This window comes from Phodopus roborovskii, unplaced genomic scaffold, assembly GCF_943737965.1.
Source record: "Phodopus roborovskii unplaced genomic scaffold, PHOROB, whole genome shotgun sequence".
NCBI classification, from domain to species: domain Eukaryota; kingdom Metazoa; phylum Chordata; class Mammalia; order Rodentia; family Cricetidae; genus Phodopus; species Phodopus roborovskii.
Window position 1 is genome coordinate 10,263,388 of NW_026125506.1, and position 24,845 is coordinate 10,288,232.

General features: G+C 41.8%; 1 protein-coding gene across 1 annotated transcript in view; it reads left to right on the forward strand.

Annotated features, from left to right (window-relative positions):
* Atxn2 (ataxin 2) overlaps positions 1 to 24,845 on the forward strand; it is an 82,402-nt gene that overhangs the window by 21,724 nt on the left and 35,833 nt on the right. Inside the window, exons 2-6 of the mRNA XM_051176591.1 lie at positions 7,155 to 7,191; positions 8,972 to 9,031; positions 9,480 to 9,551; positions 10,053 to 10,203; positions 24,030 to 24,154. Coding sequence (XP_051032548.1) covers positions 7,155 to 7,191; positions 8,972 to 9,031; positions 9,480 to 9,551; positions 10,053 to 10,203; positions 24,030 to 24,154 — 445 coding nt within the window. The remainder of the gene's footprint in view (positions 1 to 7,154; positions 7,192 to 8,971; positions 9,032 to 9,479; positions 9,552 to 10,052; positions 10,204 to 24,029; positions 24,155 to 24,845) is intronic.

Here is a 24,845-nt window from a genome sequence, read left to right on the forward strand (position 1 = left end):
AGATCTATCTGTCTCTGCTTCCCAAGTGCTAGGATTTAAATTGTATAACCACCCTGTCCTACTTATTTATTTGTTTAATATGTATTTGGTCTTCTGTCTGCATGTATGCCTCCATTGCCAGAAGAGGGCACCAGATCTCATTATAGATGGTTGTGAAGTACCATGTGGGTGCTGGGAATTGAACTCAGGATCCCTGGGGAAGAGCAGCCACTGCACTTAACCTCTGAGCCAACTCTCCAGCCCCAACCTCTTCTTGTGTGTATGCATGTTCATGGAGGCTAGAAGATGATGTTAGATCCCCTGAACCTGAGTCTTCTGCAGGAACAAATGCTCTTGATTTTTGTGCAGTCTCTCCAACCCCTTCCATATGTTAATGAAATTTTCATGTTGGATTGACCACATTCTGGATTTAACTGACAGTGTAACCTTCCAGTGGTAATTACATTCTTTTGTACTTGTTTTCCCTATCCTGGTAGATGTGGGTGCTTGGGCTGAGCTTCTGTTGTAGCACTTGGTGTTAATGGCTAGTGTAGGAAAGTAGGCAGACTGGTATGATGACCCTTGTACACCTTCAGCACTTAGTAAGTCATGCTGGTCTTGCTTCATACCCCATCCACTTCCTCCTTCCTGTTGTTCTCAAGCAGTATAGAAGCTGTATTATTTTGTGTTCAGGTTTCTTTATATTAATGCTACTAGTGTTTTAAATTTTATTTTTAAGATTTATTTTTAGTGTGTTTGTGTGTGTGTGGTCTGTCTGTGTGGCAGGGATGGTAGGCATATATACAAATGTCAAAGGATGACTTGGAGTCGGTTTTTCCCCTACTGTGTAGGTTCTGGGGATTGAACTGAGGTCTACAAGTACCTTTACCCTGTGACACTGTGCTGGTCCTTCTTTACTGTGTTTTAGAGTCAGTGTTTGTTTCAGGTTGACCCTCCCTGGTTGGAAAATGAGAAATTCTACATGTTCCGAAGTCTGAATGTCCTTAGTCCCAGCTTGATGCCACAGGTGGGAAGTTCTGCCTGTGCCAACGGCAGTGTGTAGTCACTGTGTGTGGCCACTTAAGGTTCTGCATACAGACTCCTTCAGCCTATGTGCACAAGATACATTAGAAACATTAAACTTGGGTCCCATCCCAAGACACCTTCTTAGTCTAAAGGCCAAAGAAACTGGGGATCCAAAATCCAAAACCTTTGGTCTAAAGCGCTAATGAAGACATTGAGAGCTGGGAATGCAACTCAAGAGAGAAGATGCTTGTCTAGATGTATGAAGACCTGGGGTGGATCCCCAGGTCTGCCCAGGCTAGTGTGGTGCTACATACTTCCCATAATCCCAGCACTTGGGTGGTAGAAGCAGGAGGATCCAGGGTTGTCTTCTGGCACATAATGAATTCAGGGCTAGCCTGAGATGCATGAACCTAAAGTAAACTGTAATCTAGGTCAGCTAAGAACATTGGAAAACAGATGCTACATAACAGTAGCAAAATTACAGTTGTGAAGTAGCAAGGAAAATAATTTTATGGTTGGTGGTTGCAGCATTGGGAAGGTTGAAATCCTCTGCTGTAGGTGAGTAGAAGGCTGTGTGTAACAAAGAATACGAACTTTGGTTTTGAGAGAGTTTCTTTGCTGCACTGCAGTAACTTCCCTCAGATATCTGACCATGTGTGGGTCAGTTATGACTAGTGGGTGCCAGTGTTTTGACACTGTGCTGTACATCATAGAGGAAAGGGCTTGCTTTCCTTTTGAACTGCTTGAGTTGTTATGAGTAAACTAGGTTGCCAAACAGTTGCCATGTAATACTCAAAGATGTAGCTATATACCCAACAAAGAAGATAATGTGCCTGCTTTCTTCTGTCAGAGACTGTCAAGCTTTAGTTCTCATGCTGCTTTGGGGGAGAAGCCTTATGTGTTCAAGAACACTTAGCAGTGTCTCAGCAGCCAGCAAAAGATCACTGTATATATAAAACATAGATGTTTCAAGACAAGCTCTCATTATGTAGTAGCTCACGTCCTGAAACTCACAATCTAGACCAAGCTGGCCTCTGCTTGAGTGCTGGGATTAAAGTCATGTGCTACTGTGCCTGGCTTCTATTTTAATTTTTAGCGACATTTTATGAGTAAATGGAAATTACAGCTGAGTTAATGGTTGGAAAGGTGGAGGAAACCAGTGAGAGACAGTTGTAAAATTGGATTTGTTTTAAAGTTTTTCAAGACAGGGTTTCTTTGTGTATCATTTTCTGTCCTGGAACTTCGTGCATACTATTTTGTTTTTGAGACAAGGTTTCACTATATTATTCTTGGCTGGCTGGCTCTCTTATGAAGGCCATCCTTACCTTGAACTCACAAAGATCCTCCTGCTTCTGCTTCCTGGGATTAAAGGCACCATGCCCAGTGAATATATTTTTCTTTTGTTTTTTGTTCCCTCCCTCTAAACCTTCCCATATACTCCTCCTTGCTCTTTTCAAATTCATGACCTCTGTTTTTCTCATTAATTGCTACTGAGTACATATTTGTTTATGAATATATTCCTAAATATAACCTGGTCAGTTTATATGTTTCTCCTATATACACTGTCAGGGCTGACCATTTGGTATAGGCAACCAATTGGTATGCACTTTCCAGGAAAAACTATTTCTCCCAAGTTCTCTCCAAATTGCCTGTAGATCTTTGTGTAAGGTTGGGGCCTTGTGGGCTGTCTCCCATCCACTTTGGCATGTCTGTCAGTGTTATCTTGTTTAGCTTATGTTTAGGCAGTCAAGTTGGTGAAACTACAGGTGTAACTTGTGGCATTCCTCAGAGACACAATCTCACAGCAAATTCCCTGATCCTGTGGCTCTTGCAATTTATCTTCTTGACAGCTGTGTTCCCAGTAGGTACAGGAATGTTCTTTATTGGGACTGGGGTCCACAATGCTGCAGTTTGATTGGTTGTGGGTTTCTGTAATGGTCTCCGCCTGTTGCAAAGAGAAGTTTCCTGGATGACGGGGGAGGACACACTTACTTGTGAGTATAAGGACAAATACATAGAGTTGTTAGGGGTTACACTGTTTAGTAAAGAACTGTAGGTTCTCTAAGAGCCACAACTTCACTAGCATTGAGTAATTGGCTAGGTTTCCAACACCAGCCTTTTTTTTTTTTTTTTTTCTTCTTCTTCTTCTTCTTCTTCTTCTTCTTCTTACTGAATAGGTTGTAGGTCCGATTAGAGACTTTTTGGTTATTGCCAAGGCATGTATGTAGGCATCACAGCTGGGTAGGACTGATGGGTGCTTCCCTCTTTTGTAAGTTTGTGTGCTGCCTTTTGGTACTATGAAAATTAGTCCTCGGGGAGGAGGTGTTCAGGTTGAACTCAGAGGCATCTGGGTCATGTTTCTGAAGTACATGGTGTCTCCAACAGTAAAGATTACTTACCTTGCACCTCTGGGGGTGTCACAAGGGTAATAGTTATAGGTTGTATATTTTAGGAGTCATTTGGATAGCCCAGCTCAGAAGGCTTCTTATGTCTGGGTATTGGGGTTTATGTTAGGTTGCCTTTGGCTCTTGGAGAAAGCATTGTCAGCTCAGATGAGCAGAGTTCATTTAAATTGTGTATGTATATTATGCCAGAATTACATGTAACATGTTTGTAGTGGTTCTTTTTGTTTTTTAAGGCAGGGTCTCTGAGTAGTTCTGGCTGTCCTCAAACTTGCAATTCTCATCAAGCTGGTCTTGAACTCACAGAGATCCTCCTACTTCTGCTTTCTAAGTGTTGGGATTGAAGGTGTGCACCACCACACCTAACCTCAACGGTCCCTTTTTACTTCCTGGTTTCTGCAGTTCCTCTAGGATACTTACTCATATCTGAAGATTCGGAAATAGGCAACTCAGATAAGAGAGGCCATGTGACATTTCTTTATGGGTCTGGCTTTCCTTACTCAGTAAGATCTTTTCTGGTTCCATCCATTAACCAGGCTAGACCCTTGAGGAGATGGCTCCTTCTTTAAAGGCAGGTTCCCATAGTCTAGGCTGGGCTCTAGCTCTTGAGTAGCTGAGATTGGCCTTGACCTACCTTAAAGTGTATGTTTGTGTCTTTGTGTTGCATGCATGAAGTGCTTGTGAAGGCCGGAAGAGGGAATTAGATCCCCTGATACTACAGTTATAGGCAATTGTGAACCACTTCATGTATGTAGATGCTGGGAACCTAGCTGGTCTTCTGAAAGGACAGTGAGTGGACCCTAAAAACTGAGTCATCTTTGTGGTTCAGACCTTGAACTCCTGATCCTGCTTCTACCTCCTGAGGGCTAAGATTGCAAGTGTGTCTCATTGTACCTGATTTTTGTGTGGTATTGGGAATGGAATCCAGGGTTGGGTACACACTACTAACCAAGCCTGTCTTAAAAGTCTAAGCCCTAACTGTAAAGTTAGAAGGGTGGCGGGAAATTGTTGGGATGTGACTTCTTGAAGGGAACACACAGTCCAGAAACAAAAGCCTGGGTTAGATCAGGTGCACTTGGTTTCAGCAGGGTTTTACTGCACGTGAACTGGGGTGGGTGGTTTGGGTCAAGGTTCATTTCCATCAACTGTAAAATAGGCGGTTGATTAGAATCCAGTGCTCGACATTGACCTTGGTTCCTACCTAATAAGATCTCTGACAAGTTACTAATGAGGTTCTTTAGGCTTTAAGAATTTCTTTTCAATTGGCTCCTGACTGGAATGTCAGAGGACAGACTGTGGTAGTTCTCTCCTTCCACTGTGTGGTCCAGGGATGGAACTTGGATTGTCAAGGTTTGGTAGCAGTGCCTTTACCCACAGAGCCATTTTGTCAGGTGTCAAGAATATTTCATCATGTGTGAATCAGAGTGTTAATAGAAACCCTTGAAAGAAATGAGAGGTCATCTGGCCTGAGCCACGTTTTCTAATTAAGTGAAGGTGAGGAACAACAGTTGGAGAATAGTTAGATTAGGCCTGCTGCAGACTTCGTGCTAGTGTGGCTGCTGAGGAATTGCCAATACTTACTGCTCTAGGCTTTCAGCACCTACATTTTGTTATTTATTGAATATTTCAAATTTCGACTTAATTGGAGTGTGTGGTTGCTGCATTAAAATGGGATTGTTGGGGCTGGACAGAAGGCCCACTGGCTGCTCTTGCAGAGGACCTGCATTTGCTTCCCAGCACACACATGGCAGCTTATAATTTTTCGTAACTCCATTTCTGGGAAATCCATTGCCCTCCTCCAGCCCCTATGGTCTGGATGTACAGACATACAGGCAGGCACTCACCCACCAACAGCGTTACAGCGGGGTTCCAGTTGTGTTGTCCCACAAAGTGTGGAACAGAAATATAGTAAGTATTAAGTCTTCCTCCCTCCCTCCCTCCCTTCCTTCCTTCCTTCCTTCCTTCCTTCCTTTCTTCCTCTTTCTTTTTTTTTGAGATAGGGTTTCAAATGTATTGCTTTGGAGCCAGTTCTGGAACTAGCTCTGTAGACACAAGAATCACAGAGATTCTTATTGCTGTGAGAACTGAGTCTTTATGCTGTACAGCCAGCCTCTGCATATGGGTTCTCTTCCAGACTTGCAGGTTGAACTGACTGAGGATGGAAAGGGTTGGTGGATTGTACCAGCACTGACTGTATGACCCGTTTTGTTTTTATTTTTTCCTTGTTATTCTTTAAATAATACAATCATGTATATATGGCATTTACATTTGACTGGATATTTTAAATAATAAACAAGGTATGTGAGTCATGCAAGTACTGTATAAGGGATTTGAATATCCTTGAATGTTGGTTCTGTTCTGATGGGGTCTTGGATCGATCTCTAAGAGTACACTTGAAAATGGTCCACATTATAAGTTGATACTCAGGTCTTATGTTTATTGTGGGTTTTGCTTGTTTCTGCAGTGCTGAAATCTGAGTTTAGAGCTCAAACATGTTAAGCAAACATTCTCTACTACTGAACTATATTCCCAACCTGGGGCCTGACTTTTTGTATCATATCTTTTCCAAGGGAGAGGGTTGGCAAAGAAAAGTACTTGTTGGATAATTCCTGATTATTGGTCTTACTGCCTCAGCTGGAGTTAGAGCTGTGGACCACAGGTCTGCCATATATATCACATTGACAGTTCTGTCAGAGGCATGTATCTAGAAGTGTTTAGAATTTCTTAATGTTTAAACATTTACTTACTGTGTGTATGTTTGTCACAGCACACATGTAATGGTCGGAGGACAGTTTACAGGAGTTGGCTCTCTCTTGTCATATATGGTCCTGGGGATAGAATTCAGGTCATAGGCTTGGTAGCATGTGCCTTTTTCCTGCTGAGCCTTCTGAAAAACCCTGTTTTAACTTATTTTTTTTTTTAAAGATAGTTTTTCTATAGTTAATAGACACATTACCTACTTTTTTGTTTTTTGAGATAGGGTTTCTCTGTGTAACAGCTGACTGTCCTGGAACTCATTCTGTAGACCAGGCTGGCTTTGAACACAGAGATCTGCCTGCCTCTGTCTCCAAAGTGCTGGAATTAAAGGTAATGCACCCCTGCCTGACCATATTAATTGTTAGAAATGGGGAAAACGAGAGATGATTGGGGTATTAGTCAAATATGTTGATTACAAGTATGCTCCATCATACCTTGCTTTTAAGAATGCTGTTAGTTTGTGTTTAATGTCTTTTCTTGTTTGGGGTAGGGAGACAAGGTTTTATTTTGTAGCCTTCACTGACCTCAAACTCACAGCATCTCACTGCCTCAGTTTCTGAAGTGTGGGGTATAAGCATGTGCCACCACACCCCACTTGTCTATCTTTACTTTCATAATTTTGTTTTTGGTTGGTTGGTTGGTTTTATAGAGACAGTCTCACCTAGTAGCTCTGGTTGCCCTGGAACTTATTATGTAGACAGCCCTGTCCTTGAATCTGCCTGCTTCTGCCTATTGCTGGTATTAAAGGCAAGCACTATGATGCCTAATTCATCCATTTGGTTTTGATAAAACACCATTCTTGTCTGTCTTCTTGTCTGTGGGGATCTCTCCCTGGCCTGGTAGCACAGAATACAGCCACTTAGATTTCCTGTCACTCAGGATTAGATGGCCCCTTCAACATACAGCTTGGCTTGTATTTGAGTAGAATTAGAAGATTTAATCATAAGCAGTCTTTTGAATTTAATTAAAAACAATGTTTATTCTTTTCAGAGGTCGGAATAGTAGCAAAGGACTGCCTCAGCCAACGGTGAGTAACTTTCATGTTAATGTGTAAAAATATATAAAGTGTGATTTCTAACCATAGCCCCAATGGTAAAGCTAAGAATAAAATCTTTTGAATTGTGCTACAGACAATATATAGATGAATCATTATATGTTGCTTTTCAATAAGGACTCTATGAAATGTATGGGTTTTCTGTTAATAGTATTTGTGTCGTGTGTAATACCGATTCCAAATTAAGTATTTTGATGTTCTAAAACCAGAGTTTGTAAAGTTCTTTGGCTTTTTGTTTGAATTAGTGTGCTGTCTATTTAAACTCCTTTCTTTTTTTTTTTTTTTTTTATCACTTGGGAAACATTTTCCAACTTTTTTCAGTGAAGTTAAAGTGAACACAAAGAGCATAAAGTTCCATATGAGAAATTCCCAATCATTGGTGATTTTTGAGACAGGATCTACTGTGTAGCCTTGGCTGGTCTGGAACTTATGTAGATCAGGTTAGCCTCCTACTGAGGGATTTTGTTTGTTTCCTTTTATCATCACTCCCCCCCCCCCCCAATAATATTTTTCTGTGTAATAGTCCTGGAACTCACTCTGTAGACTAGGCTGACCTGGAACTCAGAGATCTACCTGCCTGCCTCTGCCTCCCAAGTTCTGGGATTAAAGAAATGTGCCACCATATCCAGCACCACTGAGTTTTGAAATATGGTCTTTCTTGGTCAGGCATCTTCTTGAGAGTGCAGTGGACACAGTGGACACACCCTTGCTTTGATTCAAGTAATGCTGAGAGAAGCTGGTGGTACCAGGTGTGCCTGCTCAGCATTCGCACTTTATTGAGATAGATTGCATGGTCTTTCCTCACTACCTAGGTTCTGGAATTGGAGCGCAGACTCTTTAATGTGCTAGGCAAGCACTCTTCCTTCTAGCTAAGCCCTAGTCTAGCTGATGGTTGACTGTGTTGTGGTGTATGTTTCTTTTAGTGTGGGGATAGTGGGTGAACCTTGATGCAGGTGTGGTAGTCAGAGAGTGACTTTGTGGAGGTTGACCTCAGGATGTTGGGCTCATTGCATCTTTAGCCACGAAGCCATCTCACCAGTCCCTGTCTGAGATCTTTTATATTTTTTAATTATTTGTGTGTGCTTTTAAGACTTATAAATTATGTATACAGTGCTCTGTCTGCGTATCTGCAGGCCAGAAGAGGCACCAGTTCTCATTGCAGATGATTTTGTCACCATATGGTTGCTAGGAATTGAACTCAGGACCTGAGGAAGAGCAGTCAGTGCTCTTAACCTCTGAGACATCTCTTCAGTTCTCCTTGTGTGTGTATTTTCAAGACTAAAAGTCTTAATATGTAGCCTGACTATCCTGGAAACTCACTGTATACACTAGGATAGCCTGGAATTCACAAAGATCCACAACTGCCTCTTGCCTCTCTGCCTCTTAAAGGTGTGTATAATCTGCAGCCGCCACTGCACTCCATGACAGCATGGTATTTCCATACCTGACAGCTGTGCAAAATCTGTCCCCTACTACAAATACTGGTTTGTCTTCTTCAGAGGCTTTTGTTTTCTCATATGTGGAAGTATAAGTTTGTTTTATATTATACTAATTATTAGTTGGAATTGTGTTTGATTTCATTGTTATATTTAACTCCAGCTTTCTATTCTCTAAGTAAACAATATGATAGTAACCAACAATTCCTTTGTGCATTATAATCCAAACATTTTACAGCTAGAGAAGTGTTAGCTTTACTGTACAGACAAGTACAAATACCAGCTAGTAATCATGTTCTTTTTTTCAAACTTTGCAGATTTCTTTTGATGGAATCTATGCAAATGTGAGGATGGTTCATATACTTACATCAGTTGTTGTAAGTCACCTGATTTTTGGGGATAAAGTTCTTTGGTGTGGAATATTTCATGGAGTTAAAATGTAGAGAACAATTCTAAACCTATTATTATTAGATCATACTTAATGAAGATGACTTTTAAAATATATTAGAACATTTAGTTGATTATAACTCACAGAAAAATATTCTTGTTAACCCTGCTGTATGCATGATAATGTTTATTGATAATTGTTTTGTGTAATATTTTGTTACCTGATGGTAGTGTGGACAGAAATGTATAGCTTTGGTATTCAGTTCATACTCAACTTCAGAGCTGCCAGTCTTGTACTACGTAGGGAATTCGGTGTGATGTTAATGTGTTGCTAGTCAATATCCAATACTGAATGAGGTGTTATATAAAGTGAAATGAAATACTTATCTCTGATGGTGAGGTAGCATACCATTTATTTAAAATAATTGTGTCTTCTAGGGATCAAAATGTGAAGTACAAGTGAAAAATGGAGGTGTATATGAAGGAGTTTTTAAAACATACAGCCCTAAGGTAATTTTTACTATTTGGTCACCTTTTTATGATTATGTCACTTCCTGAGAGTGTCATCAGTCTGAGCTGACTGTGGATTTGGCATCTGAGCTCTTGAGATGCTGTTTTCCTGCTCACTCCACAACTATCCACTTTTTAGAACTACTTGAAGAATTTTTTTTTTCTCTAGTAACAGTTCTTACTATTTAATGACTGGTTTGGATAACTGAAAATACTGTGTATGTTGATGATATGCAATCATTTTCAGCATTGCCAGCTAGAAGAGGTGTGCTGAGTTACTTCCCTCTGTTATCACCAGTGTACTTCAGATGCACAAGAATAGCTTTTAGTTCTGAGGATTTCTGGAATTAGGGTGTGTGACAGATTACATTTCTAAACAGGACATGTTTGTCAGGTTTCTCAAGATGTTTACTTTTGCTTTGATGAGCTAAATATCCCTGTAAATATTATTTAATGGTTTTAATGCTTTTTTTTTTTTTTTTAATGATTTTTTTATTTTAGTGTGATTTGGTACTTGATGCTGCGCATGAGAAAAGTACAGAATCCAGTTCGGGGCCAAAACGTGAAGAAATAATGGAGAGCATTTTGTTCAAATGCTCAGACTTTGTTGTAGTACAATTTAAAGATACAGATTCCAGTTACGCACGAAGAGGTAGGTGTTGGTTTCCTAGCCTTCCTGTTGTAACAGACTCTCCCTTCAGCAATTATACAGAATTGGTTTTTCCTTCCTCGAGACAGGATCTTGCTATGTGGCTCTTGATCCTCTTGCTTTTGCTTTCCTGGTGCTGAGGGCTGTAGTCCTTTGCCTTCAGGCCTGGTAATGAGATTTTCTTCTTTTAAATACTTGTATTTTCTAGGTAAACATAGCTGACTTTATTTATTTATTTATTTATTTATTTATTTGGGGGGGGGTTCTATTTTCCGAGATAGGGTTTCTCTGTGTTAACAGTCCTGGCTGTCCTAGAACTCACTCTGTAGACTAGGCTGGCTTCGAACACACTGCCTCCGCCTCCTGAGTGCTGGGATTAAAGGCATGTGCCACTGCCACCACCACCTGGCTGGCCCTTCATCTTGATAGGCACTTAATAGCATTGGAAAAGGTCCTTTGCAGTTCAAAAATTCTTGAATGGCAGATTGTCATTAACTGTAATTTGAATATCATACTTCATTCAGTTTGTGCTAACAGCTGTTTCTGAAACTTGCAGGCACAGGAAGTTACAGCCTTTCTCAACACAGTTCTCCCTTACTCATCATCTTTCCTGTTGCAGAGGCCAACAGACATAGGGGCTTCCATTTGTAATCTTCAAAGAACCTTCAGTCACCCATGAAGGAGAGAAATGATTTCTTAGAGTCAATTTTACTTATACTTTGGAATACCAAATAATTTATATTTATACTTCTGAAAGAGTTCATGTTTCTAAATTTTAAAACTGACATTGGTCAGAAGGCAAAGGGGAAAACCAAATGGGCTGAGTGTACACACAGCACTCTTTGTGTTGGCTGTAACAAATAGCAATCATTGGCTGTCCTATTGTGTTTGCGATGTGCTTATTTGGGGAGTGCTGTGGATCAAGCATGTTACCATTGCTATACCCAACCAGCCCCACCAACCACACCCACTCCTACCCCTCCAGGGTCTCTCTGTGTAGTATTGGCTGTCCTGGAATTCACTCTGTAGAGCAGACTGACCTCGATTCCAGAGATTTACCTTCCTCTGCCCCTGTAGTGCTGGGATTTAAGTTGTGTGTCACTATCTGTGCCCAACATTTGTTTAATTTTTAAGACAGGGTCTCTTGTCATCAGGACTGTCCTCCAGTGATAAAGCTTCATGCATCTATTCCCCAGTACTGGGATTGCAGGTGTCTTCCAACATCCCAGTTTTTATGAGGTGTTAGGTATTAAATCCCAGTTCATGCATACTAGGTGAGCTTCTACCAGCTGAGCTACATCCTAACTTGGTGGTTCTTACCTACCTACCTACCTATGCAATATATCTATCTATATCTATGCTTTGTTTTTTGGTTTTTCAAGATAGGTTTTCTCTGTGTAACAGCCCTTGCTATCTCCGGATCTAGCTCTGACCAGGATAGCCTAGAAGTCACAGAGATCTGCCAACCTCTGCCTTTCTGGTATGCATTACCACAACTCTGCCACTGTTTGTTTTGAGATAGGAACTTGGCTTTTAAGTAACTATGTTGTATCCCAGGCTTGATCCTTTTATCTCAACCTTTTACAATCATGTAGTTTCTTAGTTAGAGTTTCTATTGCTGTGAAGAAAACCATGACCATGGAAACTCTTATAACAGAAAACATTTAATTGTGGTGGCTTACAGTTTCAGAGGTTTATTATTTTATGGTCATGACAGTACATGGATGGGGGCATGCAGACAGAAATGTTGCTGAAGAAGAAGCTGGGAGTTCTTCTACATCTTGAAAACCCAGTGACAAACTTCCTCCAGCAAGATCACACTTCTTAATAGTGCCACTCCCTATGGGCCAGGCATTCAAATACATGAGTGTCTGGGGGCCGTTCCTATTCAAACCATCACAGGTGTGATCATTTCCTGGTTGTTTGCTTTGTTTTGTTTTGCAGGTCTGAGATTATGAGTTTGCAGCCTGAAACATGCTATTGCTGTTTAAAGTTTAAATAGTGAATTGGCATTTCCCAAATATAGATGGAAATAAGTAAATATTACTTCTGAGATAGTTTTTGCAATTAGTTTTACTTTATTACTATATTATATCTTCATTTCTCAGGTAGTTGAGGTTCTCTAGGTTGCCAAGAAAATACAGATGACAGCAACAGCTTTCAAACGAGTGTATGCATGAGGGGAAGGCTGCCTTTTTACTTAGTATTAATGATTTAATTTTTCTTATGAAAACATTGAGTATTGAAATAATTTCAAATATTTTAAGACTATAGTGGAAAGCCAGGTATGGCAGGCAGATCTGAGTTTGAGGCCAGCCTGGTCTATAGAGCGAAACTCCTGGACATCCAAGGCCACACAGAGAAACCCTGACCTGAAAAACAAAACAAAAATCTAAAAACCAAACAGAACAACCAGAAGAGGTTGGAACAGTACCTCAGTGGTTAAGAGCACTTCATATGAGGACTCACAACAGCCTTTAACCTCACTTCTAGAGATCTGATGCCTTCTTCTGTTCACAGACAAAATATGCATGCAATTTATGCAACAATACATGCAAAATATGCCTACATACTCAAGGTTGGTTGTTGTTGTTTTTTGGAGAAAGGGTTTTTCTGTGTACCAGTTTTGGCCATCCTGGAACTCATTTTGTAGACCAGACTGACCTCGAACTAACAGAGATGCAATTGCCTCTGCCTCCCAAGTGCTGGGATTTAAGTTATGCACCACCACTGCCCAACTGTTTTCTAAATTGAATTACACTGCAAACAAGTTAGTAATGCTTTCTTTTTCTGTGTGTATGTATGATGTGTATGAGTGTGGGTGTGCTGTGTACACTAGCTACAAGTGTAAACTCAAGGGATTCTTGTCTTTACTGGAATGTCCCCTTAGAGGGAGCTTGGGGTCTGTAGAAGCTGAAAAAAGGTGGGTTCTTGGGATTCAAATTCAGACCTGGTGCACATGACTCACTGAGTCATCTTCCTGGCCCTGGGGGGGGTGGTGGTGGTGTGTGTGTGTGTGTGTGTGTGTGTGTGTGTGTGTGTGTGTGTGTGTGTGTGTGCGCACGCACACCTGAGAGAGGGGGGGGAGATAGGTAGGTAGATGTTGGATCGGTTTTTTGCTTGTTTCTCATGTTGCTGCTTTAACTGCTTTGTGTCTTTGTATAGCCTTGTGGGTCAGCAGATGGATACAGTAATATACAAAGTTTGATTGTAACAGTACTGTGTTCCTTCATTCATGAGTTGGTTGCAGCTGCTGTCTTGTAGAACTAGAGGTTAGTCTTAGCAGACAGTCGGCCTTGCACATATCCCTCATCTGACCTTTGACAGGAAAGCTAACCTTGACCCTTAGCCTAAATAAATCATTTTCTCCTCTGCATTGTAATGGTTTGGTGCTGATGTTTTAAGAGAGCTCCATTCTGTTTTGGTGCAGTAATGCTTTATGTCTAATCTCATGCTTAGCACTGTTGCTTGCACTAGTATTAATGTGTCTCATTTAGTTTCTGATTACCGACCATTCCCATTAGAAGCAGACAGAAATCTTGTGCTAATCAGCTGCTACATTTAGTAAGAAGTAATGAGCAAGTGGCTTATTGAGAATGATCTTTGGAGTAACTACAACTATCACTCACCACTCCTACAAATTTGATTCTCTTTTCTCTGGCTTTGTGGAAGGAACAACTGACTAAGCCCACTTCTCCCCTCCACTTGTTTCCTCCACAGCATTCCCACTCCCTGATCTTTCCTTTGGTTCTATCTAATTAATTGTAAGTGTGTGTGATATCCTTCCTTATGTGTGACTGTGTGGAGTTCTTCTTCACTGTGTGCTTTGGGCGTTGAGCTCACCTTATTTAGGCATGGATGGCCATCTTGACTTTTTTTTTTAAACTTTATTTTATGTGCATTGGCATCAGATCCCCTGTAACTAGAGTTACAGACAGTGGAAGGCTGCCATGTGGGCGCTGGGAATTGAACTCCGGTCCTTTGGAAGAGCAGCCAGTGTTCTTAAGTGCTGGACCTTCTCTTGAATGCCATTTTGTTCTTTTGTTTTTCAAGACAGGGTTTCTCAGTAGCTGTGGAGCCAGACCTGGTACTCTGTGTAGGCCAGGCTGGCCTTGAACTCACAGAGATCCACTTGTCTCTTCCTCCCGAGTGCTGGGATTAAAAAGGCATGCGCCACCACTACCTGACCCATCTTGGTCTTTTATACTACTTGTTTCTATACTCCACACTCTCCATGCTACTGACTGCTTCACTTCTATGTATAAATTATTCAAGTCTCTTTTCCCTGAGAAGAATTCCTTCCCCCCTCCTCATGCATAGAGTCCAGACCCTTTTGGGCTCTTGCAGACTCTGATGCTGCATTTGATGCTGTTAGGTTCACTGCGTCTGTACCTGCTTTCTGGCTTATTTCTCCTCCTTTACACTGTCCTCTCACGTGCTGTGCCCGCTTTGCTTTCATGCAGTCCCCAGCCTCATACCACGCGTAAGTCTCTCCTGAGCACCTGCACCACTAATTTTAGACCAGTTTGTATATGGGGACATTTTCCCCATTGTGTATTCTCACAGCCTTAAGTTTGAGTACTGTCTTCCTTTTTTTTTTTTTTTTTAATTTCTTGTAGATATGATATCACTCTGTAGCTCAGGCTAGCCTTGAACTTGCTATAAAGGTGGTAATTCTCTTTCCTGAACTTTCTCTCAGTGATAGGATTATAGACATGAGCCACTATGTCTATTTCTTTGGTAGGTTGGGTTTTTATCTTTTAAAAATTCTCAAGACACTACCACATTGTCTTGGCACATAGCATGGGCATCTTTGAATGCATGGCATTTAGTATCTTAAATTATTATCATTGGTTTTTTTTTTTTTTAAGACAGTTTCTTTGTGTAGTCCTGGCTGCCCTAAAACTAACTCTGTAAGGCCAGGCAGCCTAGAATTCACAGAGATCCACCTGCCTCTGCCTTCCAAGCACTGGTACTAAAGATGTGTGCCACCACCACCTGGCTTCTAAAAAAAATTTTTTTTATTACCACTGTGTTCTTTTTAAGTTACAACGTGTGTGTGTGTGTTTATACTTAATATTTATTATTCTTATTTTACATATCGATCTCAGTTCTCTCTTTATCCCTTCCTCCCATTCCCCCCTCCCTCCCATCCCATTCCCCCCACCCACTCCACAGGGAGGGTGATGACTTCCAGGAAGGATCATCAAAATCTGTCAAGTCATTTGGAGTAGGAACTAGGCCCTCCCTCCTACCTCTAGGCTAAGGGAGTATCGCTCCATGGTGCATGTGCTCCCAAAGTCCTTTCCTGTACCAGGGATCCATCCTGGTTCCACTGTCAGAGGTCCCTTAGACTGCCCAGGCCTTCTAACTGGGACCCACGTTCAGGGGGTCTGAGTTGGTTCAATGCTGGTTTCCCAGCTATCAGTCTGGAGGTCGATGAGCTCCCCCTTGTTCAGGTCAGCTGTCTCTGTGGGTTTCTGTAGCCTGGTCTTGACCCCTTTTCTTGTCACTCCCTCCCTCTCTGCAACTGGATTCCAGGAGTTCGACTCAGTGTTTAGCTGTGGGTGTCTGCTTCTGTTTCTATCATCTACTAGATGAAGGCTCTATGATGGGATATAAGTTAGTCATCTCATTATCTCATTATCAGGGAAGGGCATTTCTAAAATATTTTTAAAGAACCAAAATTTTATATGAAGACTGGAAAACCAGGCCTGGAGAGATGACTCAGTGACTTACAGAACATGCTGCACAACCATAGATACCTCTGTTTGAATCCCAACAGCGGTGTAACACACTGGGTGTGGTCCATTTCACATGAGCAAACTCAGCACTGAGTAGAGTGGAGGCAGGAAGATTGCTGGAGCTTGCTGGGCTTCCAGTCTAGTTGAAAATGCCAAGTCCCAGATTCAGGAAGGAACTGTGCTTTAAATGAGAAGAGCTGAGAGTGACAGAGGATACCGGACACCCTCTCCAGGCCTTCTGGCAGGTACAGCAGTGTGGTCCCCTCAGCCCTAAGGTAATACAATGCAATCAAAGGCTAAGGCAGTACCTATAGCCTCTGAGCAGTCTTGCTGGGCTCTCAAGTATTGCTACTCCCTGATAACCTATTCATACCACTACAGTGACGCTTTGTTGGCCTGTTTGAATCCCTTTCCTTCTGGAGGGAATGTTGCAATTGTAAAACATGTTATACAACAGTAGAGAGTTTTGCTAGATAATGCTCCCCTGTAATCTTTGCACTGGGCTAAGGCAGGATTGAGACTACTATTTAGGCTAGGAGGTAGTATCACACACCTTTAATCCCAGCACTGGGGAGGCAGAGGCAGGTGGATCTCTGTGTCTATAGAGGGCAGTCTGGTCTATAGAGTGAGTTCTAGGACAGTTAGAGCTATTACACAGAGAAACCCTGTCTTGAACCTTAACACCACCCCCTCCCCATAAAGGTCTAGTATTTAGTACTAATAAAAGTAAGGTGGCCTGATTGGTTTTGTTTGTGTGTGTATTTTATGTATGTGGACACACATGGCATGGCATCTATGTGGAGGGCAGAGGTTACGCTTGTGGGAATTAGTTCTTTCCTGTTATGTGAGTACCCTGGTGGGGCTCTTTGTCAGGTGTGGTGGCAGATGCCTTTAACCACTGAGCAATCTCACTGCTGTGAGTGCTCCTGTGTCTGGTCCCCCAAGTCACAGGTCTCCTATATCCCAGGGTACTTGCTGTATAGCCAAGGTTGATGTTGACTTCTGATCCTAACTGTACTTCCCATGCACTGAGATTGCAGGGTCCGTCTACTACAACAGTCTTATTCAGTGCAGGGAGTCCAGCCCAGGTGTGCCTGTATAATAGGCAAGACTCTGCCAGCTGAACTACACCTGCTACCCTTGTGCTGTCTGGGTTCAGTGTCCAATATTGCAAAAACAACAGTAATACTAAATAAATGAAAACATTATTAGAGTAGATTTGGATAGATTGAAAATATGGTTCTGTTTGAATGGAAGTATTTAATACTGTAGTTTGGTCAGTTCTCAGTGATCTTATGATATAAGTGCTTCATTTTTTATAGGTACTAATGTGATGTTAAAGGTTCTGCACTTCCATGTATTAACAAAGAGAAGATGAAAATGTTTCCTTGAAAGCAATAGGGAGGAATTGCCTTCCCAGACATGAAAGTGTATAGAGTTCAATGTTTGTGGTGGCAGAGAATTAGAGCACCCCAAACACTCAATTTGTGCTCAGTCTGTGTGCACAGTAAAGGTAAGGCTTCACATCTAGACAAGAATGTCATTGGCCAGCGTACTAGATAACACTTAAGAGACATTAGCTAGAGATGAGCTTCATATTCCCCATTATTTCAGCACAGTACAGTGTTAAGACAATAGTGAGGTTCAGACACAGGATACAGCATACCTGGCATTTTATAATTTTGAGAGAGAAGAACCTTTATAGGCATGTGCTGGCTAATCTTGGTTAGTAATTGGCATACTCGGGAAGAGGAACCCTTAGTAAAGAATTTCTTCAATCAGATTGACCTTTGCAAATGTCTGTGGGGTATTAGTTTTGAGAGGGTTTCTCTGTAGCCTTGACTGTCCTGAAACTCACTCTGTGTAGACCAACCTGGCCAGTTCAAGAGATCCACCAGCCTCTGCCTCCTAAGTGCTGGGATTAAAGGGGTGCACCACCTCACCTAGGGGCTATGGGGTATTTTTTGATTGTTGATTGGTAGAGACTCAAACCTCTGGGCATGTAGCCTGGGCTATGTAAGAGTAGCTAACTATGAGTCTGGGAGTAAACCAGCAAGCAGCATTCCCCTAAGGTATCTGTGTCAAGCTCATCTTTCTTTGATGGACTATAACATGTAGCAATAGGACCTTTTCCCTACAAACTTGTTTTTAGTCATGGTGTTTATCGCAGCAACAGAAAAGCAAATTAGAATAAGACTGACCACCAAAAACAAAAAGAAAAATAAGTTTTGTTTTATTCAAAGCTAATGACTTAATGTTAGAAACTAGGAAATAGGATAGGTGTTGTACACACAGAATAGTGACCTGCCTCCATGATCCACAATTTAAGGGAGTGGAGAATGCCTCTCCTGTTGGGTGATATAGTAAGCTAAGTGGAAGGCAGGCTCCAGCACTCATGTGTCACAGTCACTGAAAGCAAGTGGCATCCTTGAACTCTACAGCAGATAAGCATATGTGTTTGAGGCAGGATCTCACTGTTTAGCTTTGACTGTCCTAGAGAGCTCATAAATCTCACCACCACACATGGCTTCTGCCTCCAGGGTAATGGGTTTAAAGGCATGTACCACACCACACCCAACCTTTAGAATTGTTTTAACTGTTCTGATTTACTTGTGTTTCCCAGTGAGTTTTAGTGTTAGCTTGTTACTTTTTGCACAATCACAGTGTTTTTTGTTTTTGTTTTTTAAATAGAGATCACATTGAGCCTGTAGTTCAAATAACCAAAACATGAGGTTACTTTTTTTTATTTACTTAGGTCATCTTCTGTGGTTTTCTTTTGTTTGTTTTAAAGACACATTTGCATCCTTTAGAGTAATTGTTTTTACACTTACGACACTTTTTCCCTTTTTGTGTTTGGAGATGGTCTTGCTGTATTGCTTAGTCCTATACAAGTTCACTGTTCTTGCTACATAGCCTTTCCTTAAGTGCTGAGACCACATGTGTGCCTGTGTCTCTTTAAGTTCTGTTAAACGCAAATTGCTTTCTACTGGAATAGTTGAGTCTTGTCCTTTAGTTTTAGATTGTCACACTCTTGTTTTGCTGTCTTCATTTGCCACTGATGCATGTGTTCCTTTCAGCTCTTAAAAAGCATACACACTGACCGCAGAAGCCCTCAGGTAGGGGTAGAGTGCTCTGGCACCCCATTGCTCCTTTAATGCTTTCCCACTGAAAACCACAGCTGCTGTTTGTGTAAATGTACTTTATAGAATTCCTTTCTCCTCCCCCTCTGCCCCTCCCCCTCCCTTTTCTTTTGTTTTTTTTTTTGAGGCAGGGTTTTTCTGTATTGCTTTGGACCCTGTCCGGCACTCACTCTGTAAACCAGGCTGGCCTCGAACTCACAGAGATCCTCCTGCCTCTGCCTCCCGAGTGCATCACCAACGCCCAGCAGATTTCCTTTCTTACAGCCAGAAGGATTTGTCGTTGTTGGACTCAGGTGTCAGATTCTCATTGTGTTTCTTTGTAGTTTAAAAGCAAAAAAAAAAAAAATTTATGAAACACTTGATGAATTTAAAAACAAGCTTCTTTGAAGGCAGTGATAAGAGTTTGTTCCTTACAAAATGACACATGAAGGCCAGGCGTGGTGGGCACACCTTTAAGTCCTCTTTCGTGGGAGCCAGAGACAGGTCCACACATGAGTTGTAGAACAACCGGAGCTACATATGAAGGCCTCTTTATACCAGCCAGCATTTTGCCATTTAACTGCATCCTACCCCATTTTGTGTTTTCTGTAAATTAAAATTTTTGTTTACTAACATTTTACTTCTCACTTGGCTGCTATTCTGGCTGTGCTTGCAAAAAAAAAAAAAAAAAAAAAGTGTCCCCCCCCCCCCCCCCCAGACAGAGTTTCTCTATATTGCTTTGGAGCCTGTCCTGGAACTTGCTCTGTAAGCCAGGTTGACATGGAACTGGGATTAAAAGCCTGTGCCACCAATGCCCAGCTTTCAAAAAATTCTATAGGTCCTGCAAGACGATGGCTCAGGGGATAAAGGTACCTGCCACCAAGCAGGGACCATGCGGTGAGAGGAGAGAATCTACAGTTTGTTCTCTGACTGCCACATATGCATTTTGCTTTCACACACATTACATGAATAAATGTTAAAATACAAAACAATAAAATGATAGAGAACAAAAGATAAGTATGGCGCCAATAGCTTCAGTAAGTGTTTGAACAAGCTTAAGTTTAAAACATACATTATTATGGAGCTGGGCATTGGTGGTGCAGGCCTTTAAATAGCAGCACCCGGGGAGGCAGAGGCAGGTGGATCTCTGAATTAGAGGCCAGCCAAAGCAAAATAGAGAAACACTGTCTGGAAAACAAGCAAACAAACAAACAAACAAACAAACAAAAAAAAACACCCCAAAACCAAAAACATTTCTTATGTCCATGACAAGCATGAGCAGTTCAGAGAACTGCTCAGGGGACTTGATTATCCGCTTTATCCATTTAGGATCGAATGCCAAGTCATCTTCCTGGCTATTTTTATAATGTTGCTGCTGCTGCTGCTGCTGATAATACAATTCTTGGACAAGTTTGACTGTTTTATTTCCTCCTCCTTTTTGAGGCAGCTTGAAACTCGCCATGTGCCCCATGCTGACTCAGTTATTTGCATTATCCAACATGCCTGGTGTGAAGTCGAACATAGTTGACTTTGAGTTTGAGGAGCAAGACTATCAATGGGGCAGGAGAAAGCTATTTCCTTCTGACTACCACCAGGTGGCAACAGTGATCCAGCCAACAGATACAAGTAGACCTTTTCTCTAGTCTGGAGGCCTTTATAAGTTGTGTGTTTATAAAGAAGGGAGTGGGACACAGTAATAACCAAATCGTTCTTTCTTCCTTGTCTGATAACTTTCCCTGCTTCTTTTCCTTTCTATGGCCATAACTTCCTCAGAACCATCTACCATGTGTCTGTCACTGGCTGTGGTACTTAGTACATCTTGCTTTTGCAGCACTTATGTTTTTATGTAAACCACAAGAGAAAATTTATAGATTTTCAGTTGTGGCAGGGACATGTTCTGCCTGTGACTAGAATGTGGCTGGGTTTCCTGACCAGCAGTGATACATTTAAAATCCAAACTGCTGTGAAAGAAATGCTGAGCATTGATTGTACAGGTGGGGCTGTTCACTCTGCCATGTTGGTTGTCGCTCAGAGTGTAGAGCATTCCCCTCTTGGCTTCTCTTTAGATCATGAGAGTATGTTGTCCTGACGTCTGGTATTTGGGGCTGAAGCCTTTCTTCAAACTGGCTGTAGAAAGAGGCTTGCTTTGTGATGGAGTGCCATTCCTTGTAGCCCTTTGCATTTTCCTTCCTTCCATTTCTGCCTTGAAATAAAAGCATACTGCTAAGATACAGTGTGTGACGACTACTCACTCTTTATAGTATACAGTACTGAGCATGATGCAGGCCAGATAAAAATGCCCTGCATCTTGAATAGCTGAGACAGTGTGGTTCCAGGAACCTCCACAGGCCTTGCTCACTCTTGGGCTGTTTCCTGAGTAGTAGGCTTCTGTCTAATGCTTCTCTCTCTCTCTCTCCCCCCCCCTCCCTCCCTCTCAAGTCTGTGGTTTCTTTTTTTTCTTTTCCCCTACATTGGTACTTTGAGAGGAGCTTTAGGCTCTTCCCCAAATCTTCTGAAAATTTCACACACTTTCCCCATAACAAGAAAAGAAAAGGTCAATTTAGGCCAGTTTTGGTTCACATCTGTCTATATTTCCTGACCTGAGAGTAGGTAATCTCAGAGTTCTAGGCTACTATACTAGGCTTTTTATGTAGCAAGGCTCTGTCTCTCCAAAAGAGGGTATAATTGTTTGTGAGTATGGGACAATCTTTTATACTTTAACTTTTATCATGTTATCCTTTCTGTCTTTATCTTTCCATCTGTCTTTCTTTTGGTCTCCCCCCCCCCCAGTTAGCTTCTTATTGTATGTATTGTACAGCAATGAACCTACCTCAGACTCCCAGTGTTGGAGGCTCAGCTACCTCCCAGCTGTGAATTTTACCTTCCTGAATCAGTGTTAGTTTTATAGGTGGAGTTTGTTTCTAAATAAGTTTTTTGTTTACTTAAATGTGTGCTTTTGAAATGTTACTGGTTGGCATGTTAAGAGAACTTAGTTTTGAACAGTGTTGCTCCTTGGGTAGAGAGGAGTATGACTGGTTCTAAGTACCTTGTAGTCTACTTTTGTGCTTTTCAGTTCCTTTTAGTTAAAGGAATCCCAGGATCCTAACAAATCTGTCTTCTTCCTGAAAGTATACATGAATAAATTAATTTCTTGTTGTTTTTCTCTTTATTTTATTATTATTATTGGTTTTTTTCCTGGAACTCATTCTGTAGGCCAGACTGGCCTCGAACTCACAGAGGATCCCTGTGTCTGCCTCTCGATTGCTGAGATTAAAGGTGTGAGCCACTGCCACCCAGCCTGGTTTTTGTTTTTTAAGATAGGCTTTCTATGGGCTGTCCTGGGACTTGCTCTGTAGACCAGGCTGGCCTCAAACTCAGATTCATCTGCCCTACCACCCGAATGCTGGAACTAAAGGCATGTATCATGCCCTGCTGAGTAAATTAATTTATTTAAAAAAATTATCTTTGATTAGGGGGTGTGTGAGTGTGTTCACCTGAGTGCAAGTAGTGCCCACAGAGTCCAGAAGGGACTCTTCTGGAGCTGGAGTTACAGGTGATTGTGAGTGGTTGTGGTTGTGGGTGTTGGTAACTGAATACCAAGAGCAGAGCCATCCAGCTTCATGAACTAACATTTGCCAACAGTTGACAGCTTTCGGATGATGAGCAGGGTTAGGACAAGCTAGAAGAAGTAATAAGGCTAGCTATTTAGGGCTGTTTATGGCTTTCAGATGATGATGGAGTGTTGAAGATGGGCTGCATCTTGTTTTCTGCTAAGAGCTTTATCCAGAGTACAGCTCCACTCTTCTGCTGTGGCTAGGAGGGGCTTCCTATGTGCATTCTTGGCCCTATGGCACCTTTTTGCCTAGTGTGCGTGGTACACATCTATTGTTTGTGGACCCCTCCTTTGGGAAGAGAGGAGGATGTTAGGCCTTGTTACCCTTGCAATGCTCTGCCTAAAATTTTCCACTCATGTGTTTTACTTTGGCAATACCTTGACCCTTGGGGATACTATGCCAGAGCAATGCCCCTGGAATAGTCGTCTTTTGTGGAATAACTCTAGACCATAATACTATTTTCTTCTCTTGCTCTTTGTAGCAACTTGTCATAAAGGGTCAGGGTAAAAGAATTTAGGAACTTGTGGTTTCTGGCAGAACAGGTCAGAAATATTACTTACTGTATTAGAAAGATGTGTAAGTGCAAGCATTTAAGTGTGCACCTATATCTGCAGAGCATTTCCTGCAGAGCAGTGCAGTTTAGGTCTTTTAACCCCCAACTGTAGGGCATTTCTTTTCCTTAGAAATAAGATTAGCTGAGCATGTAGGTATTGCAAACTTCTAAGCTGGGCTCAGGGATGCTAGCAGGGGTGGTGAGGCTGCTGGAGACAGGCAGTACTGCAGAATCTGCCTTTCTTAAGAAGGTGATATTGAGGGGTGTATTGGAAAGGGAAGGGTCACTCAAAATAGTTTAACTTACCACATGTCTTGTCAGAAGATAAGTTTGCATACAGACCTTGCACAGAGACCTAAACTATGCAAAGTTGAAACCATTCTGCCTAGTCACACATGGTGGCACTTGCTTGCCATCCCTGCACTGTGGAGGTATAGGCGGGAAGAGTTGAAGGACAGCCTTGACTACATATTGAGTTTCAGGCCATCTAGGGCTACACAGTAAGGCACTGTCTAAAACAAAACATCACAGGAACAAAAAGCAACTAATAATATTTGGCAGTAAATACTTCAAAGATGTGTCTTAATTGTTGATCTGTTCAGTGAAAGAACTTGAACCCACTGTCAGCTTGCATGCACACAGTGCTTCCCAACATGGTGTGATGAGAGCCATGCCTTCACTATCGCCTGTGCTGCAGTTGACAGTTGACCGCATTATTGATACTTAGATAGCAGAAAGTCACTTCCCATTATTACTGGTCTTGTGTCTTATTGTTGCTTGCCTGTTGTCATCTTCACAGATGCTTTTACCGACTCTGCTGTCAGTGCCAAAGTGAATGGTGAGCACAAGGAGAGGGACCTGGAGCCCTGGGATGCGGGGGAGCTCACAGCCAGTGAGGAACTGGAGGCTCTGGAGAATGATGTGGTGAGTGCCATCTGTAACTGCCAGTGTGCTCAAGAACCCCAGCTCTCAGTATGTCCCTGTCCTCGGGAGCACATGGAGAGCAAAGACAAGAGAAAAGCATTTCTCCTTGACCCAGAAAATAGTCTTTGTGACAAAGTTCTACTGGAAACTTGAGGTTAAGAGATGACAGCCTGCTGTGTTTTGAATGCCTGGAAAATAAGCTGCCTAAGGTGGATCGTGTTTACCTGTGTGGTGACTGTCCTAGAGATGAAGTCCAGTTGGCTCTTTTGTCTGAGGAAGAGAAAGTTATGGTTAAGATAAAATTTTAGGCTGGTGTGGCAGCTGTGATAATCACTGTTCAGGAGGTAGAAGTAGAAGGGTTGGGAGTTCAGGATCAGACTCCACTAAAGAAAAAGTTTGAGGCTAGCCTGAATGGTGTAAGACCCTTACTCAAAAAAAAAATCAAACCAATCTGGTGTGGCTTTACCTGCCTTTAATGCCAAGAGGCAGAGACAGATGAAATAATGTAACAAGTTTGAGGCTAGTCGGAGCTAATCAGTGAGATCCTGTCTTGAGGGTGAAAAAATAACAACCACAAAAGATAAATAATCACAATACATTTAAATTAAAGCATCACCTTGAAATGAAATGAGTGTCATTCTCTACAGAAACTTGGTTCTGAAATGTGCATTTACCATGTTTTATTTTTGGT